Source organism: Papaver somniferum, chromosome 7 (genome assembly GCF_003573695.1).
Source record: "Papaver somniferum cultivar HN1 chromosome 7, ASM357369v1, whole genome shotgun sequence".
NCBI lineage: Eukaryota > Viridiplantae > Streptophyta > Magnoliopsida > Ranunculales > Papaveraceae > Papaver > Papaver somniferum.
The window spans coordinates 148,399,600-148,419,817 of NC_039364.1; the positions used below are offsets into that span (position 1 = coordinate 148,399,600).

At 37.6% G+C, this 20,218-nt stretch overlaps 2 protein-coding genes and 1 pseudogene across 2 annotated transcripts; 1 reads left to right on the forward strand and 2 right to left on the reverse strand.

The window, feature by feature from the left end:
- Positions 1-9,622: 9,622 nt before the first annotated feature.
- LOC113298701 (ras-related protein RABE1c-like) lies at positions 9,623-12,607 on the forward strand. Its single transcript, XM_026547512.1, has 8 exons — positions 9,623-9,881; positions 10,775-10,847; positions 10,936-11,036; positions 11,307-11,372; positions 11,514-11,611; positions 11,691-11,753; positions 11,834-11,926; positions 12,208-12,607. The coding sequence occupies exons 1-8, from the start codon at positions 9,809-9,811 to the stop codon at positions 12,289-12,291; spliced, it is 651 nt and encodes a 216-aa protein (XP_026403297.1). The 5' UTR covers positions 9,623-9,808; the 3' UTR covers positions 12,292-12,607.
- A 336-nt stretch (positions 12,608-12,943) lies between these two features.
- On the reverse strand, positions 12,944-15,501 carry LOC113295359 (annotated as a pseudogene).
- Positions 15,502-15,881: 380 nt separating this feature from the next.
- Positions 15,882-19,374, reverse strand: LOC113293059 (ras-related protein RABC2a-like). The gene is made up of 6 exons (XM_026541828.1): positions 19,129-19,374; positions 18,625-18,693; positions 18,451-18,516; positions 17,773-17,894; positions 17,117-17,245; positions 15,882-16,363 (listed from the first exon to the last, which is right to left on the reverse strand). The coding sequence occupies exons 1-6, from the start codon at positions 19,277-19,279 to the stop codon at positions 16,256-16,258; spliced, it is 645 nt and encodes a 214-aa protein (XP_026397613.1). The 5' UTR covers positions 19,280-19,374; the 3' UTR covers positions 15,882-16,255.
- Positions 19,375-20,218: the final 844 nt, after the last annotated feature.

Here is a 20,218-nt window from a genome sequence, read left to right on the forward strand (position 1 = left end):
ATCAATTGGGAAGAGACATGGAATTGGATAGTGTTCTCGGGTTTCATGTTTGAAACAGGGTTGAATTTGGACGACTTTTCCCTGGATTTTTGTCTCATATTTGGGCTGATTGGACCTGTTAACGGAAAGCAGGATTGGTAGGGTTCTTACAATCGAGAAGAAATGAAGGTTCTCATTAGTTATCGATAAAACATGGATGAAAGTTTCCCGGGATATCGTCACTTATATTTTGCAGTTACGTCGGAAGCTGAAGAAGAAATATTACCCTATGTTTCGACTCTTATCTACTTTAGGAAGTTTCAACAAAACAGAAGGCGCGTAAAGATAAAAAAAGGAAGGGAGAAGAGGTCGCGATTTGCAGAGAAGAATACGGAATGATAATTGAAATATTTCTCGAAATATCGTGGTTTATGTGTATATATATGAGTTGTATGGGTTTCAGGAGGAGGGATCGAGGAGTTGGGGGTCGATACGGAGGCTGCAGAGGCGAAAATCAGGGTTACAGGAAAGTACCATGTTGCTGCCGAAGAAGAAGGAGACAAAGAACATTGGACCAACAAAGACAGACGCAGTTCTGCTACACCAATAAACTATCGTTTTTCCACAGTCTTATACATTGTAACAGTGACATTCGTAACACTACTTCAGCGTTGCGAAATTTTGTTTCCATAGATTTCTTCAATAAAAACACCTTTTGAGCCATGTTTTTATCTTTTGAGAGTGTTTTCACCATGAGGAGCTAAACCCCAACACTGGGATGAAGGAGGAAGCCTAATATCATACATGGGTAATTATATTTAATTCTTATATGAGTTTTGCACTAATTAAAATTGAATTATGATTTTGTTTAATTAGTTGTCATCTCGTTTGATTGGTCATGCTTGCTTAGATGTTTTGATGTCCCATGCTTAGGATTTACAACTAATATTTTGAGAATCTGCCTTGGCAAAAATAAGAGTCCATGTCTTTATTTATTGAGCTATAATTGTTAAAAGAATTAATACTTGAACCTTATGTTATGAGTTTGGTGGAATCCTGAGTCCCAGTACCTCTCGATATTGTGACAATTTTTTTGTGTATATATTTTCTTTATTTTTAAATCTATAATCGAGTCTACACAAGTCCGAGTTGAACGAACTTTTACTACCACTTTCAAAACTACATCATTTGGTACCAATTGTAGTAATCATAGTCATTTTCTGGTTCTTGGATCAAATCTTCAGCTTCTTCCCAAGGTTGTTCATTATTTATCAACTGTATCCAATCCTCATGTGAAATAATTGAGAAAGGAAACGGGTTGATTGCTTTTACCTTTCTTCCTTGTAACTGAAAAAGATGTCTTTCTCCGTAGTACCAAATACCCTGACCACTAATTGGACTGTAAAACACAAGTTGCTTAAGGCTTAACCGAAGCATTTCTTGAGCCACTGGTTTATTGAACTCATCTATTACTGTATACGGCGCTGGCGTAATGTTGATACTAGTTCTGCACACTTATTGCATTCTTTGCATAACATCAACATTTTGACCATTGTTAATCTGGCCAATCCAATTATCATTTTTGTACTTGTACACGACTGGAAAAATTAATCGTTTATCATGAAGATAAGGTTCGTTGATCGTAAAGTAAGTATACCACTAATACTGAAAAGGAACATTGACGAAAATTGATGTGTTAGTACACTTCACCACTGAAAAATAACATTGATAAATAAATATAATAAATAGTTCTTACCTCCAATACGACCCAAAATGCATTTAAGCTATTTGTCTTCTTACTTGAGCAATCACCGAGACATATGTATAGCTCATCTAAAATTGCATAACCCCAATCATAATTTGGCGCTTTACTTAAATCTTGTAAAGACTCCAGAAAACCAACTAATGACACTGTGCTAACATTGGGGAAAAAAACTTGGCCTAACATTCATAATACAAAAATCCGTTCAAGCTCGGGATAATCTTCAGCTCTGTTTATCCCCATGGCATTGTAACGGGACAAAAAAGCCTTCAACCGCACTCTTAATCCATATGAGTGTAAGCCTCTGGATTCTGGCTTTCCTCCAGTATTATTTGCCTACAAGGGGAGTAATTGTTTCCATCTTCCTTCTGATATCCACTTGATTTGGTTAAATTGTACTAATTCACCCTGACTTTTTATTCCAATCAACATATACAAATCTAACGGTGTGAACCCTAAAAACAACATGGTCATAAAATTAAAGTTTGTATGTGGAACTAAAATTTGTATCAAATTAAAATTTGTTTCTGAACTAAAAATTAAACTATTGAATGGAAGAAATAGAACTTACCACACTCAAAATCCTTGAAAAAGAACGTATTTGCAGTGTTCCACCAACTTTCACAAATAACTTGCACAATTTGAGTCATGTGGTTTTTGCCTTTCATGAAATATAAACGCTGCCAAGGATATCTTCTCAGGGATGCTTGAACAGGTTCTGGGAGTAACTCATAAATTTCACTTAGCTCAGACCACCCACCTCTTAATTTAGGTAACAAAACTCACTCGGGATGGTTAGATAAATGCGTAGATGTTACACCAGATCCAACTAGTTGCCTGACATTAGCGAACTCGTACTCTTTATCCTGAACCCATACGATATCATTATCTGCAATAGATTTTCCTTTTTCCTTCCTGTTTCTTTTCCTTTGTCTTTCTTTCTTGGAACTCATTTTTTAAAAATCATTGTGGTATGATCTCTAGAGAAGGGAAAAAAGAATTTTAGTATAGTGAAGGAAAACTGATGGGAATAGGGGTATTTATAGGAGGTAGAGCACCGACCGTGAACGGTCGAGATTACACCTGGCGGTCGCTGAGAAACCTCTAGCGGTGCAGTCTACACCTGGCGCAGTCGCTAGGAAACCTCTAGAGGTGCAGTCTCGACCGGTAGGTGGAAACTCGATCGGTTATTCTTTTTCCTATAGTGGCGCGTGAAGTTTGCTAGGCCAGCTGGCATGGCAAATGGGTAGGTTAGCCATTTTCCATAGGAACCGGTCTAATGTAGCTAAGAAAAAAAATATGAGTATGCATATTCAGAAAATTTAAATCCAAATGATGGGAAACAAATATAGAACGATAAAAAGCAAGAAGAGAGTAAATAATTACCAGGACTGCATGGTTCTCCAGATTCTGCATGGTATTCTTCTTTGAGTCATCTATATGTGCCTCATTTTCATCCATCTCTATCACATCCATGGTTTCAGCAATAGAATTTTTAGAGGTTATGTCAGTTGTAACCCCACCATGTTCAGCAAGTATAGGACCGATTATAGACGGGTTGGAACCATTGTCTTGTCAAGCCTGGTTTCTAGCTCTTTTAGCATTATGAGCTTCCTCGGCTTTTATCATCTCAGAATTATCTTTCTCTACGTGAACATACTAGTCATCTAAATCGTTGTCATCCTCAGCGCCTTTTTCTTAGCTCTGCAGTGTTCTTCATATTCGATCTCTGTCATAGCTCGTTCTTTCAGTTTTTCAGCATTTTCCTCACAGGTTCCCTCATCATGAATAACTTTATAGCATTGATCACATAGACTATGTGGATGCTTTGACCAGTGTTATCTTATCCATACAGGTTCTCCTTGGTTCGAGTTCCACCATTCACCTCTCTTTAGAGGATTGTTTAAATCCACCTCTATCCAAGCAGTGATCATGTTTCCAGAGAGAGGTCTGCAATTTGGTGGATCATTGGATATCTTTCTACCCAGATCTTCAATGGCTTCGTTAACAACCACAACATGATGATGCTCACGCAATAATCCCTTAAACTGAACATTATATTCTTGTTTTGTGAATACATAATCTGCATACGCTTTTTTCGTAGATTAAACTTGAAAAGCAAGAAAACATCTCTGGACATTCCATGGAGATTCTTTCAAGTCCTTTTGTGAGTTAAACTTGAAGACAAAAAAATATTTCCCCACTGTTCTTGTTTCTCTTTTTTTGTAATTCTTCCATCGCAGAATAAGCTCATCTTTGATTTCGGAGGTTTCAATCTCATCCTCATCCTCCTTCTTTGTAATTATCTTTCCAATCAGACTGTTGGACCAACAACTCAAACACCAATAGCCCTCAAAAACCCATAAAGATTAGGCGTTATTCTGATAAGGATGTTGCTGAAGAATTTGCTATCAAAATGATATTATCACAAAGACAGACTTCATCAAAATAGCTCTGAAGAATTGGATGGACCTGAGGACTATATAATCTTTAAAGCTGGCCTTCATCAACCTATAATTGGAGATATTCCTACCACTAATGCTGAAGCTCTAGCTTGCCAAAAGAAGCATAGAAAACTCATTGAAAGTAACAGAAACAAAGAGAAATTTCTGAAGAAAAAAGGCATCAACATCAAGATTGTTGCTAGGAAAATGCATTCCACTATCTTTGTTGGGGTGTGAACTTCTAACACTCCTGAATACTTCTTTCCAAAAACTGACATCAGTCACCACCCACAAAACCCATCTGATGATACCCCAAACATCTTTGCTAATCCTACCTCCTTAGCCGAAATATAACACCAAATCAATGAGGACTTCAATAAACAGAAACAGCTTCTACGTGAAAGAAGAAAACAGGAATTCAAAATGAAGGTTGTGGACACCAATTTACATCCTCAGCTGATAGATCCAAAAAGAGAACTCTTCAATCCTGAGGGATCTCCTGGTAATCTCTTACATCACTGGGACCAGCATCAACCTACCAAGAGGAGCCATAACCAAACTATGAACTTGGAGACAGCAACCAGAAAGATTTGACTACTGGCATCCTTGAAGGAGCCAATCCATTCATAAGTACTCAGGAAACATATTTTATTCCCTGCAAGATTTACCACATTGCTTATGCTTTCTATCTCAAATTCACTTTTGTTTTGCAGTATCTTAACAAGCATAGTTTAATTATCCAGGTTAATATAATGATTATTAGCAGTCTAGGATACAACATTATCATCTTTACCTATCCTATTGTTTCTTACTTCTGGCAATTTTATTCCTTCTTAGCTTGGAACTGCCAAGGTCTAGGTCAACCTAATACTAGTAGGAATCTAAATAATATCCTCAATAAGCATAACCCTGATATATTCTTCTTATCTGAAACTAAACAACAATCTAAGAATCTTAAAGCTATCCTTAGCAATATAGGAGTCACCAATTTTTGGTTTGTAGAACCTAGTGAAAAAGACAAAACAGCTGGAGGCCTAGCATTAGCTTGGAAAACTAATATCCAACTTAATATAAAGGATTTTTCAAACTATCATATTAGTGCTACTGTCTATCCCACGGATAGGGAACCTTGGTTATTCACAGGCTATTATGGCATCCCTTACATTACCTTAGATATATTACATTCCTGGAAAATAATTAGAAATACTCATCTCAATAACTCTCTTCCTTGGTTGATTATGGGGGACATGAGCATGAAAAATTTAGTAAACATTCTATTGATCATAGTGAAGCTAACATTTTTATTGAGAAACTGCAGGCGGCAAAGCTAACTGATTTGGGTTACATTGAATGTCCCTTCATATGGACTAATAGAAGAACTAGTGATCAGTTAACAGAACAAAGATTAGATAGAGTCCTTGCAACTGAAAGCTGGCTTGAAATCTATCCAAATTCTACTATTTCAAACCTCCCATCCATTGGTTCTGATCATAACCCAATCATTCTCAATACCAATCCTTCTTGGAAACAAGGCCACATACCCTTCAAATTCTTTGGACCTTGGTTAGACCATAAAGAATACAAGGAAATCATAGTTGAATGTTGGAAGACTGATCATAAAGGATCCCTTGCTATCAAAATAGCTAGGAAACTTAGAGATGTTAAAGTCAAGATAAAGAAATGGAACAAGGAAGTCTATGGAAATATCAAGACCAATCTAGAAGACAATATTAAACAGTTGGATTGGATCACTAAAAACATCTACAACAACACCAGGGGTCAAGCTGCTAGAGAGGCCAAAAACAAGGTGGAACATTGGCAGGATATTCAAGAAAAGTTCTGGAAGACTAAAAGTAGAGATCAGCTTATCAAACTTGGAGACAAAAATACCAGCTTCTTTCATATTTCTGCCAAGAAAAGATACAGGAGAAACAAAATTGTCTCCATCCAGAATTAAGAGGGCACCTGGCTTCAAAATAATAATGATATTCATCATTGCTTCACCAACCATTTCTCCACTATGGCTACTGCTGAACCTATCACTATTAACCAATCCCTTATAGACCTTATAACCACTACCATCACCAACAATGAAAATAACCACCTCCTCAAAATTCCTGATACCTTGGAAATCAAGAATACTCTCTTCAGCATGGCTGGAGACAAAGCTCCAAGTCCTAATGGTTTCCCACCTAATTTCTTCCAAGCTAACTTGGAAGTTGTTGGACCAGATATCATCAGCATGGTTCAAAATTTTTTCACCTCTGGCTTCATTCTCAAAGAAATGAACTCCACCTTCATTTTCCTCATACCCAAAATTGAAAATCCCACTACCCCAGCTCAATTCAGACCCATCTCCCTATGCAATACCACCTACAAAATCATATCCAAACTTCTTTCCCAAAGGATAAAACCTCTTCTTCCAAAGCTCATCTCTCCCTTTCAGTCTGCCTTTATCCATGGTAGACAAATTTCTGACAATATTATTATTGCCCATGAGATCATACACCACATGAATACAAGAAAAGGGAAAAAGGTTTTAATGGCACCATGGGTATCAAGATTGATATGGCAAAAGCTTTTGACAGGGTCAACTAGGACTTCCTTATTAAAGTTATGCTTCAGATGGGATTCAGTAAGCAATGGTGCAATCTTATATATCAATGCATTTCTACCACCAACCTTGCTGTCTTAATAAATGGCTCCCCTGGGAAATTTTTTAAACCTACTAGAAGTCTCAGGCAAGGAGATCCTCTATCTCCATATTTTTTCCTATTCTGTATGGAGGTTCTATCTAGATATCTGATATCTGCTGAAACTCAAGGTCTTATTCATGTAGTCAAACTTGGCAATGATGCCCCTTCTATCAACCACTTATTATTTGAAGATGAATGTATGATCTTCTGCAAGCCAACTTGGCAGAATGCAACAATCTCATCAAGATTTTCCATGACTTTGGACAATCCTCTGGGCAGCTAATCAACTTCTCTAAATCTGTAATATTCTTCAGTAAAAACACTTCTCTCAACATTGATGATGACATCAGTGAAGCTATGCATGTGCAAAGGATCAGCAGTACTGACAGGTACTTAGGTTCTCCTCTCTTAACCAACAGAAGTAAAATACAGGCCTTTAAACCTTGTGTGGAGAAACTTAAGCAAAGATTTGCTGGATGGAAAACAAACCTATCTACAGCTGGAAAAGTCACTCTAATTCAAACTGTCACTTCTACTTCAAGCATCTACCAAATGAATTGCTTCAAAATTCCCAAAGGTACCTTTAAAGAGCTAAATTTTATTCAAAGGGATTTCTTCTGGAACAAGAAGCAAGACAAATCCAAAGGATTATTCTATATTGCTTGGGATGCTGTCAATAAACCAAAGGATTTGGGTGGTCTGGGATTCAAAAATATGGAATACTTTAACATAGCTATGATTTCAAAAATAGCATGGAGACTTGCTGAATAACCAAATTCCCTCTGGAGCTCTACTATGAAATCTTCCCACTACCCTAATCAATAAGTTCTCAGAATGGATACCAAACCTAAGAGCACTGACTCTTGGATTTGGAAAGGCATTTTAGAAGGTATCTCATACATTTAACAATACTGCATTTGGAAAATTGGGGATGGTACCAAAATTAATATCTAGGAAGATAGATGGATCCAAGGAGCTACAAACATCATTCAAAAACCAACTATTGCCCACCAAACCTCAAAACTGTTAATCAACTTTTCAATACTCAAGGAGATTGGGATGATGCCACCTTAACTCTCTGTTTTTCTCAGGATATTCAACACCTTATTTACCAAACTGATTATAACCCAACTAATGAGGACACTATAACTTGGAGTCTGTCAAACACAGGAAAATTCTTTGTCAAGTCCCTGTATGACAAGCAGATAACTGATAAATATGCTGCCGATGCCCTCACAGCTCCATGGATGGAAAATTGGAACCTGGATACTTCCCCAGCTATTCATCTCTTCATCTGGAAATGTGCCCATGGCATTATCCCTACCAATGCCAAGACTGCTAGCATTCTGTATTACATTGATCCAATTTGTTCCTTATGTAAGAATGCTCCTGAGGATATAACTCATGCTCTTCTAGCTTTCCCAGCTGCTTCTGATGTTTGGGCTAAGTTATTTGGGGAAAGTCATAGACTCTTCTCCAACTTCAGGTCCTTCCACGATTGGTTCAACAGTTGGTTTATTCAAAACAATCCAACAGCTAACTGGAATGCCACATTTGCTACTAAATGATGATTTATCTGGAAAGCTAGATGTGACCATATTTTCAGGAATATTAATCCCTCTGCTGATGCTACTGCTCTGAAGATCACACAACATATCTGCAGCTTTCATAGAGTGCATCACAATCCAGGCCACATACTAAACAACCTTTAATACCAAAAGGATTCTAATACTCAGCTACCTAGCAATCTCAGTCTGAACAGGAACCCTAGAGTTATCTTTGGAATCACTATTACCATACACATACTGGGAGTCATCACCAATAGTGCTAATAGTGATACACCATCCTATACTAACTTTGCTTTGTTGGCCTTGTCCTCTGCAGGTAAATGCTTGGGAGCAAGAAATGTCAAGGACTATACAGTTGGGCTCAGCAGAACAAACAGATCAAGCAGAGGAGATGCACTTGCTCTGAATTGGGGGAAAGAAATGCACCAGCAACACATTGATTATGCCGCAGAAGAAGAAGAACTCTTACAAACAATCAAAGTTCTCTATCAACTTCAAGTCCAGGAAAGATTTCAAGGGGATTGCATCCAATTCCATGTCAGAAACATGGATCTTATTGATTTTGTGTTGGGCAAACTCATCAAGTTGACGCCTCAACAAAACACAACAGCAACAAACTTATCTAGAATAGCTAGTCTTTCTACTTTATTTCAAAACTTTCACTAGAAAGGTCCTAACCTCCAGTCTCTTTGGAATTTACTCCAGTTACCTACGAACAATTCTCTCACGAATAACTGTAATCTCAGTACTCATATTTTGGGGGAACACAATGAAACCAGACTTTGGCTCAGGTGAACCTTTAGATGTAATCCAGAGAAGCTTGCTCTTCTGAGCAGCTCTCTCTTTTTCTTATAAAAAAAGATCAGAAAATTCGGACCACATTCCAAAAGGAAAACTTAACCGACATAAAAAGACGTTTGAGGTCGGACGGAATGTACATTCTTCCGATATCTATTTGGCATCATACCCTCGCAAAGTAGATGCGAGGCTGACGTTTAACATACCCACCAATGATGAGTCGTACGTTTCGTTCACTCGCCTGATTCTTCCCTAACCTAGACTCAACTGACAACTAGTAGCTAGGGTTAAACAATCTACCTACAAGCGAACAAAATAATGTGTCAGTATTTGCTGGATCCGCGCGTTCCTGGTACGCGCGCGTGGTTTGCGTTACATCACCTTTGAGTCTGTGTTAAGGAGAGAGAAAGAGAGAAATAAATCTTTCTCACTTAACTTTTCCTTCTTCTCTTCTCAACCAGCCCCAGCCAGCCTTCTCGATCTGAGACTTTTTAGACAGACAGATTGCGAAGCCAGTTTTTTCTCGGTGGTGATCTGAAAACCGATCAGCCGGATTACGAGATGGCAGCAGCTCCGGCGCGTGCTAGGGCTGATTATGATTACCTGATTAAACTTCTTCTCATTGGTGACAGCGGCAAGTTTTTGCATTCTCCCTCTCTGTACTAATTTCAAGCACGATCTTGTTATGATATACAACTTCTTGTTATGTGCTTAGTCATTGATTTTCTGATCTCTGATGAAGTAGGTTTTGTTTGATCAGATAGAATAGCTTCGTACGTAGATCTGAAGAATTACTGTGTTTTTAGGTTAAACACGTTTTAATTTTGATTAGAACAACCTATTATTAAAGTCCATTCAATTCCTCCCTGATGGATGTTCACTGATAGAACACCTTAAAAATATTAATTATACTATACTAGGACTCCTAGGATTCATATAAGTACTAGGTTGTCATAGATTCATTGGCGTAATCAAGATGATTCATTTGAATTGAGGGGTGAAACATTCACAATCAAGTTGCCAGTGCCATGTTTACTCTTCAAAATTAAGCTGTTCAATTTGGATTTGAACTTCACTATTAACATAAAGGACACAAATTTCTAAGGGTAGTACTTTTGTATTGTGCCCATCCTACTAGGTTCCAGAATTCTGTGATAGTATTTTAGTACTTTATAATGGTCCTTACTCAGATGAATTGGGAAGCTTTAAGTATGTGAACTTTGTGTGTAAGCATTACGTGTTTGTATGAAATGAAATCTCAGTTAATATGTGGGTTAGGTGCATGGCTCAATTTTTTCGTTATTTCCAATCGATTCATTGGTAGTTAGGTGATATGCTTGGTATCGTATGACACTAAAATGTAACTGCTCAGTATTGTTTCAGCTATATAGAGTAACTGTTATTATGTGCCTTGGGTTAAGGCCTTCGTTTGTGTATCAGTATTTTCATATCCCATTCATAAACTGGAATATCATTGGCCTTGAGTAAAGCTTGGAAGATTACTTATTTCTTAATCCATGTTTACAGGAGTCGGGAAGAGTTGCCTGCTATTGCGTTTTTCTGATGATTCTTTTACAACTAGTTTTATTACAACAATAGGGTTTGTACTTTACCTCATTTGATTTGGTAGTGGTTTCCTTGATTTTGTGTCGCTTTCTGAAACTGAAACAGTGCATGTTTTTATTTAGGATTGACTTCAAGATTAGGACCATCGAACTTGATGGGAAGCGAATTAAACTTCAAATATGGGATACAGCTGGTCAAGAACGTTTCCGTACTATTACTACAGGTATCTACTGTGTTCTTTTTGTTCTATAGCGAAGCTATCAATCAGAACCCATTTTCTTGGCCTGGCTTACTTAATAGATTTACCAAGATAAACTCTTAATAGATTTGGCTTTAGCTGCTATTATATACATTAATTTTTGTCTTTCACAAATATTAGGAACAAAATCTCGCAAGTTACTTGGCTTTAGCTGCTATTATATACATTAATTTTTGTCTTTCACAAATATTTCCATAAATGACACTTTTCTTTCTGTATATACGTCTTTTTTAGCATATTACAGGGGAGCCATGGGTATTCTTCTGGTGTATGATGTCACTGATGAATCTTCATTTAACAGTATCCACCATCATTACTTGTCTTTGTTTGAATACTTTCTCTTTATCTCCTGGTCAGACCTCATGGACTTAAATCTTTAAAGATAACAGGCTTAGATATCTTGTATTACATATTTGTGATTCCTGATCCAGGATATGTTAGATATCAGGAACTGGATAAGAAACATTGAACAGCATGCATCTGACAATGTAAACAAAATACTGGTGGGAAACAAAGCTGATATGGATGAAAGCAAGAGGGTAACTGATAAACCTTGTTCAATGTGTCGATAATGCATACTTTTCTCTTTGTTGTGGTGATTAATTGATATTTGCGTAGGCCGTACCCACGTCAAGGGGTCAAGCTCTTGCCGACGAATATGGAATCAAGTTCTTTGAGACGGTAAGTTCATGATGTGAATGAATACACGAGTATGGAAACCTTCGTTACTGTGCTTACACTATTAATATGCCTTTGTGCAGAGTGCAAAAACAAACTTCAATGTGGAGAATGTCTTTTTTTCTATTGCTAGAGATATAAAGCAAAGACTCGCTGAAACTGATTCCAAAGCTGAGGTACACTATATCTTCTTTAACCATTTAATCAAGTGAAGATTTGCCATAAATAGCTTTGTCCGCCCAATCGTACAAGGTGGGAAAGCAACATCTAATAGTCTTACCGTGGGGTACTATACGGTATTAATATGATAGAAATGACTGAACAATACACCCACAGCTGAGATAGTGTTGTGTGTTGCCCACCAGCCTTGAAAGGGGCTTACGAATTTGCTGTTTATTTATAGGTAGATAAACTTGTTTGTTTGTATGTATTTATGTGATTATAATTTTATATGCAGCCCCAGACCATAAAGATCAGTAAACCAGACCCATCGAAGGGATCAACAAGTGCTCCTGAAAAATCTGCTTGCTGTGGTTCTTAAATAAGTACAGATAGAAAAGGTCGCTCCAGATATCTCTACAGCGTGAATGATCAGTAAATGAATGTTTGTATTTTTCATTTACCAAGTGCAACTAGTTCTTAATGCGTGGGCGGTTCTCATTTATAGTTCTTCACAGTAACTGGTCATATTCAAAACTTATAACAGAAGTTTGAAAAGCTTTTATTCATCATCTTGTAATTCAATTATTAGGATTTTACTAATTAGCTTCATGTTAATGGATACTTTCATCCCCGCCTAACAACTAAATGAGCATAAATGGGAAGACTAATGACGGGATATGATTCAAACTTCGTTACTTGCAGAATACAGTTTACCACCTTAATATTCTTACAACCCAAATTCTTCATTCCTCGACCTTGATCAAAAGGTGCAAGAGATTTTCAACTGATTTTGGAACTGTAGATTTTCTATATTCCGTTTTGGAGCTATATACTGTATGTTCTATTTTTTGGTCTGTGCATGCCGTGATGATCATGGGCATGACCGGGTTGCATAATAGACGACAGACAGTTTCCATTGTCATCAGTTGACTAATAAAGATTTCTTTGCGAAAGCATAAAAAATAACTTTTATAGATAAATCAGTTGATCAATCTTTTATAGATAAACAAATAGATGGTAATGCAAGTCCATCAAACACCAAAACTCTGTGGGGAGGGCGCAGGGGCTGCTGCATTATCTGAATCAAATATCCCTGTAGTTCGAAACAAAAAAGTCAGATCAGAATTTACAAATGGAAAACAATGCAAGAACTGCAGAAGCTGCATCAGAGAATGAAACTTTGGTAGGTGCAAGTTGATGCCAACATACCACATAGGAGAAGATTATTGGGAGGAGGGCGTTCCTTTGTGGGGTTCGGATCAGAGTTATGCACCCTCACATAAAACTCCTGCCCTAGAAACCAATTTTCCAACCGCTGGGAACGCAAGTTCCACATTCCAGGGTTGTCCAGGAAAGCATACACAGCACTCCAACCCCCTGGGTAAACCTATATAAACGATACCATACATGACACAATTATACAGTTAATAATGCTGAGAAATTCTCAAGAAAATAAACAAAATAAACCTCCAGCTTTCAGATGCTTATTGACTGACCTGCACTGTGGATCTTACTACTGGATCATAGAGGTTGTAAGTTTCCCTAGAACCTGGACTCCACTCTCCATCTCCAAACCTAACAACACCCAAAATCACAAAACTGTTATTCTGATAGTCAACTTCACAGAACCATGCATATTCTAGTCTGACATTAATTTAGTATGATGTTACTTGTTAGTGGTTTTACCCCACTACGTAAAACCCGAATCCATCAAGATGCCAAGCATCCATAACACTTAAATCATTCTTAAAGATGATCTCGATCCATCCTTTATGAATCCCGGTGACAACCGATGTTCCAAATGAAGCTTCTTCATTGACGGAGTCAACAGGGAATTCATCAAGTTGATATACACCCGAACCGTTAACAAAAAAGTCGGCGAGTTTTAAAGGTGTATCCGGGGTTACATGTGTCACGTTGTTCACTGCATAACCTCGAAAGCTGTTGATCTCAGCCTTTGATCCATGGAGAACAAATGTCTGTGATATTGTTACATTCGTCACGTTGAAAGACCCTTGTGGGTTAGGTCTAGCTGCTCCAGTTGTCATGTTCCATCTGTTAACATGCAGCAAGAGTTTGTGTAAAAACCATGACAACCAATTCTGCTATGGAGGTAGTAGCCACTCAGGATGCTCTAGTGGCCTTGAGGGGACTGGAAGTGGCTAACAGAAATATCTCATTACTGCATTTAACTATTGTACTAGTTACCTGATTGATTTAGCTTGATTAACAGAAAAATCTTTATCCATTGGATTTGGCCCAAGTGGGAGAGGCCCACTGATAACACCAGCTGAACCAGAATAGTGCAACAAACTTGTACCAGCAGGCAGCAGGAGTAGCAGTTACGTTTGTTTGTGTAAGAGATGCCACGATGACATAGTCAGCATCATTTTGGTTGGCTGATACCAGGACAGAGTACGATTTGCCAACGTGTACGTCTAGAGAATCTAGAACTATCTGACTGGTGTAAGATCCTTCTGTTCCCACCAACACCATCTGATGACTTTGTATCTTAAAATTGATGCTGTATGCAGACCCGACATTCGATATCCTGAACCGATACGTCTTGCCTGTTGTGTGTACCATAAAAAATCATTAAGAAGTGAAATGCAAAAGAATGAAGGAAAGCAACCAACTGAAATCGGCATACCTTTTGTCACACTGAAGGATTCGAAATTCGATCCAGCTTTACCGTTAATGAGGATTGCGTCAGGAGGAGTATTCGTGGTTGGAAGCGTCTGATCAAGATATAAGTTTTGAGTTTGTCTCCAGGTTTAAAGGAAGAAAATAAGTGTGAAAGATCAAAGATGTGTATAAGTTTTTTTTTTATTTTTGTGTTCTACTCGTGCTTGTAAAAATCGGTCAGTCAGGCGCTGATTTTGTTTCATACAGTAAAGTAGAGAGTTATGTACATTGAAACTTTGGCTAAACCAATCACCAATGAGAAGGTCGTATTCCTCTTCAGGTTTGTCGAAGGGGACAAGTATGACGTTCCTATTATTGACTCGGATAGAACCGTATCCTCCAGCAGCTTTGAGGAAGTTGATCGACGGGAAGTAAGAGTAGCTGCCAATTTGATCCTTCATCTGGAAATTGTATGTCCAGTTAGTACCTGGTTGAATCGGGCAGTTTGTTCCAGATACACCGTCCTGCCATGAATTCAGTCTCTGTTGTATGCCATTCCTAATGATCAAACATATAAGTAGGCCAAGTCAAACATGGTTCCACATATTAGACTCGATGTTTTTAGTATTATCTTACCATGTCATTAGAAGAGGCACGTCCAAATTGTTGAAAATGTTGACACGGACATTGTCATTAGTTGAGTTAATTAAGGGTCCAGGAAACATCCCGTTGATCGTTATAACCTGCGATTTTATTATAATTAATCACCTTTCAGCAAGCTAACAAATTCAACTCAAAATAATGAACTCCTAAACAGGTCTACTCGCACCGGCTGAGCACTTTGAACAGGGCTAATGTTCCAATTCGTCGCAACGTTCCACTCGAGAAAGATTTCAGCTCCTTCGGCTCCAGAGAAAAGAAGTGTCAGCACCGCCGCGCACGTCAGTAGAAGAATGGATTTCATGGCTGCTGAAGGAAAATTTTTGTGACAGTAGTAGGCTAGCTCAACCCCTATAGTGAATTCTGAACAAAGCAGCGAGGGGTTTCATATGTAGTCTGTTGTTGCCGTCCAACGGATGAGAGTCGAGATAGACCCGAAGATGAAGCAAAGCCGGCCCACAAATAGTGAGGTGATGACAAGCGCTAAGTGTTCATTTTTGCTGAATCAGAGCTTTGTGAAGTCCGGGGTGAAGAAATCTTGATGATTACACTCTAACTGGCACCCAAGAGTTCACACCAACTTTTCAAGGCCATGGTATCTGGACCCATAATTAATTGGATTTAATTATCAGTCTCCCAGAGAAGAGATTTTGACCAAAAAGTGCAAGAAACTGAAGACAATCAAGCAACAAACAAGCTTTGATTTTTCATTTACAGGAGACCCGTTTTTTTGAAGATTTTGAACGACAAAAGAAGGAAGAATAAAAAGACAAATTTACAGAAAACTCTATTTCTCTGTCGTCTATCCAGCCACCCCACTTCCCAGTATCCTTTCTTTGGGGTACAGAAAATAGAGACAAAAATCAGATTTAACAAAAAAGCAAAACATCATTTACATAAAGTTCAAGCAGCTGCTTTAAGGGCAAAAATCATCTCTGTCCATGTAAAAAAACTGTACGTATCCAACAATCTAGCATGGGACAATTCAATATGATTTACATATTGATTGTGCTTTTCTGTATTTACCAGCGCTCCTGTTAATAGAGAACCTCAGCTCTTCAAGCGCAACAACGTCCTCTTGGATGTGCCTGGCTTTCTTTATGTTTCAAAATGTTCCTCTTCACTACAGTAGATCCTTCTTCCAACAAACTAGGAACTTCCAATATCTATAGACATACCGATGATGGTTAGATATTTTACCGTGTAGATTGCAAAACAACCATGATTTAAAAACAACAACAAGGTGGTTAGATGTAATAACAGCATAGATTATATATGCCGAAACTATTAAATAAAAAACTTAAGACTTCCATCTATTTACTAGCAAGTCCCAATTAAGAACAGTGTTGCTTATTTCTTGTTCATGGTGGTAAAAAAACCCACTGATAGTTATCACTTCCCTTTTCATGTCATAACCACCAGCTTTGTTAACTTTTCAATGGTTGTTCCCTCGGGAGTTTCTAGTTTTATCATCTTCAAACATATAGGAAAAATAAGTTACCTAGTCCGACAATTACTACCTCCTTAAATCTGGTTTTAGTGTACTGACCAAACATGTGAACAGCTACATCAATCACCTACAAATCAGTGCCTCCCATTAAGCTATACCAATTTGCAGATTGGACACAATGGAACATTTTTTTGAAAGAGGACAGTGAAACTGACCAGGAATTAAGCTACATGTTCTGGATGTTGGGAACGAAGCTATAGCTTAACTGACAAATTCTGGGGTAACATATAATAAAATGGATACAAAAAGATTACCTTGATTAAGTAACAACTAAGAAGAATATTCTTCATAGGAATATAGTCAACATACATATCATACATAATCTCTACATTATCATTATGTCAATGAAATCGTTAAGGCATGCAATTAGCTTCCAGAAGACAAGTCGCCTTTTAATCAAAATATGTACCTTCAGAGCAAGTTCCTCGAAGCACTGTTGAACATTCCGTTGAGTTTTTGCGCTACACTCGAGAAATAAGCATCCCATTTCTTGTGCAAGGGCAAAGCCCTCTTCTCTAGTTACAGCCCTTTCACTTTCCTGAGTAATATGGTGTTAATATGAGTATTTCTGTGCTTCTATAGTGGAACTACTAAATGAAATTGTGAGTAATGTAGGTAGACTACATTATGTACGTAACTGGAAGAGAAGACGTGCTATAGCAAACTGATTTGCTTCATAATAATATAAATGTCCTAGGAAGCAATGAATGAATGCAACAGAGAACATGCATCCCCTCCACGAGTCATGAAAACCACCAAAACAAAGTAAACTTTCCAGATTTTTAACTTATCAAACTTCTAAAACTAAAGTAGCTCATGAAATCATAATTCTTTTATTGTCAAAGATTTTAGAGTTAGCAGTACATATATCACATAAATTGATCTACCAGTAAGGGAAGGAACAACTAACACAATAAAGTCTGAAACTGAAATACACAATTATCTGTGTGCAAGCAGACAAGGAAACCAAACCTCTACTGCAGAACAACCAACCATGTCACCAATTGCGATCGAGCACAAAAAAATTTAATGGATATTAGACTTATTGAAAGAATAGGTACATACCCTGTCAACCTGATTCCCAACGAGCATTTTGACACAAGCTGGATTAGTGCAATATAACTGCACATCCTTCGCCCATGAGTCTGACAAGTTTGTAAATGTCTCCCGCTTTGTCACATCGTAGACTAATTAAACCAAAAGAAATAGATTAACATAAGTGACCCCTTCCACAAAACGAACAATTACTACACCAAAATACAGTATAAGTCGAGGATAAACATTCAGCTGCAATAACTCAAAATGACATGCAGCGGTTCTGTGAACCAGATAATTTATGTACAAAACCCTTGCTTATACAATGCTCTTCTAACAACTAATAGGTGCTATGCATTACCCAGCCCCAAGTTTAGATAGGACACGAGCTTAAAGATTTGTAGCAGATAGATGAATATTTGAGAATTTAAGTTCAGCATTGCAGCCGTCATATGTATGATACTATGGTTTCTTTCAAGTAAGCCTACTAAACCTCTCTTTATTCTGACATATAAATGCAGGAATCAAACAAATGATGGCAGATTATGTTCACCAAGAAATGACCCGTAGTTGGATCTCGGTCTATTTGATAGTCATTTCTTTTCATCGGAATCAAAGATCTTTTCTTCCCAATCCTAGATGGAAACTTCTGAAATTCTAATAGAAGACTAGTGGAGCAAACCAAGAACTGTATTTGCAACGGCTTACCAAGAATTACTCCTTGAACACCTCTATAGTAGGAGCTTGTTACTGTCCTGAATCTCTCCTGTCCAGCTACACCCAAACAAAGTAGTAAGTTTACAAAAACCACATAATCCAATCCACTGCCCTGTGAATATTCCAAGAGATATAAGCAGACTAGGTGTACAAACAAGAACACACCTGTGTCCCAAATTGTTAGCTTAAGCTTCTTCCCACCAACTGTGAACATCTTGATTTTAAAATCAACACCTGAACAGGGTTGATAGAAGTGCAAGAACTCAATATATACTCAAATAACACACACCCATTTCTTTATAATAAGTAGCATATCATATATTAGCATAAAATAAACGATCAAGAAGTTAATCTCAACAAACTATAATAACCCTAAACCCCTTCTAAACGTAAATGTCCCCCTCCCCCCATTGGTTCAAAACCAAGAAATTCCACATTTCAAGTCACCAAAAATCATAGGCACAGTTTAATTTGAAAAACATTTGACTAATCAAACAAAAACCTCAAATCACCTTGGCTGAGTCTGAATGTACCAATTTACAATACAAATCAAAACACATGCATGATGACAATAAAATACAAAATCAAACTAAAATCATAAAAATTAATCTACTTATGCTATCAATTTAAAAGCCATAAAACACAAAAATACAAAAAGTTTGTACATACCAATAGTAGGTGAAAGATCTTCAGTAGTGTTAGAGATGAAACTAACAAGAATACTACTCTTACCAACACCAGAATCACCAACTAACAAGATCTTAAATGAATAATCATAACTATGATTACTAATCTCTGTTGCTGTTAATGATGAACCCATTTAAATCTATCAATCTACACACAGAAGTATTCCACAAAGAGAGAGAGAGAGAGAGAGAGTTTCTTCTTCAGATGAGTTGGTGCTGAGTGTTTGTGTGTGACAGACAACTGAACAAGACAGAGAAGAAGAAGTGTTAGAATATTTAAGAGAGGAACATATTTATTGCTGCATTACACATACATTAAATATTTTACTGTATCAAGGTCTTACATAGTTACACGTGTACAAAGAGATGGTGACGTGTACTAAAAACTGAGAGTTTTGTAGTAGTATTAAAAAGTGACATCTGATCGTATGCAAGATAACGACAATAGGGGTGACCTTAGAGTAGGCTAACAACCTGATTTTTGATTTTGATATGGGTATCTAAAAATGATTCGGTGTTTTGCTGATGTATGATCTTAAACAAATGTTGGCATCCAACAAATGACACGTTTTGGAGTGGGTAAATGAGAAACGATTAGCCATGTAGATAAAGACTATGCCACGTATGGATGCTGAATCAAGAAATGATTACGTTGAAAAAAACAGCAAGACGACTACTATTTTGTCTGTGGAAGACTTCAGGTGAAATTTTGGCCAATCCTGCCTGGATTTGCAGTGTGAAAAATAGAGAAAACTAAGGGAAATGGTAAATCAACCGAGAGAAAAATCCTGATGTTATCACGGACTGAAACAAAACAGCAGACCCCACTTTTGCACGCACTAATCCCTATACCAAGCACACGGACAGGAACAGTTAGATTGTTTCTCGGGGTCTTTTCGGTAAAAAGACTCCGATGAGTCTAGCAGCTCCCGAAAACTAGATTGTGAATCAGTTTGGTGGACCAAACCCGTCTACCACTGTAGCATAATTTGCCCTGGCATTTTTAGGGGCGACTTGTTTATTCTCATCCCATGTACAGCATTAAGGGATATCTTAAAGACTAGTAGAATACG

Excerpts from the sequence above, each read along its gene's own strand:
- LOC113298701 (XM_026547512.1), top strand. The coding sequence starts at position 9,809 with ATGGCAGCAGCTCCGGCGCGTGCTAGGGCTGATTATGATTACCTGATT. Across the intron at positions 11,373-11,513 it reads TGATGAATCTTCATTTAACA|ATATCAGGAACTGGATAAGA; the intron begins GTATCCACCATC and ends AGGATATGTTAG. Across the intron at positions 11,927-12,207 it reads AAACTGATTCCAAAGCTGAG|CCCCAGACCATAAAGATCAG; the intron begins GTACACTATATC and ends TTTTATATGCAG.
- LOC113293059 (XM_026541828.1), bottom strand. The coding sequence starts at position 19,279 with ATGGGTTCATCATTAACAGCAACAGAGATTAGTAATCATAGTTATGAT. Across the intron at positions 18,694-19,128 it reads AGATCTTTCACCTACTATTG|GTGTTGATTTTAAAATCAAG; the intron begins GTATGTACAAAC and ends AACCCTGTTCAG. Across the intron at positions 16,364-17,116 it reads TCGAGGAACTTGCTCTGAAG|ATATTGGAAGTTCCTAGTTT; the intron begins GTACATATTTTG and ends GTATGTCTATAG.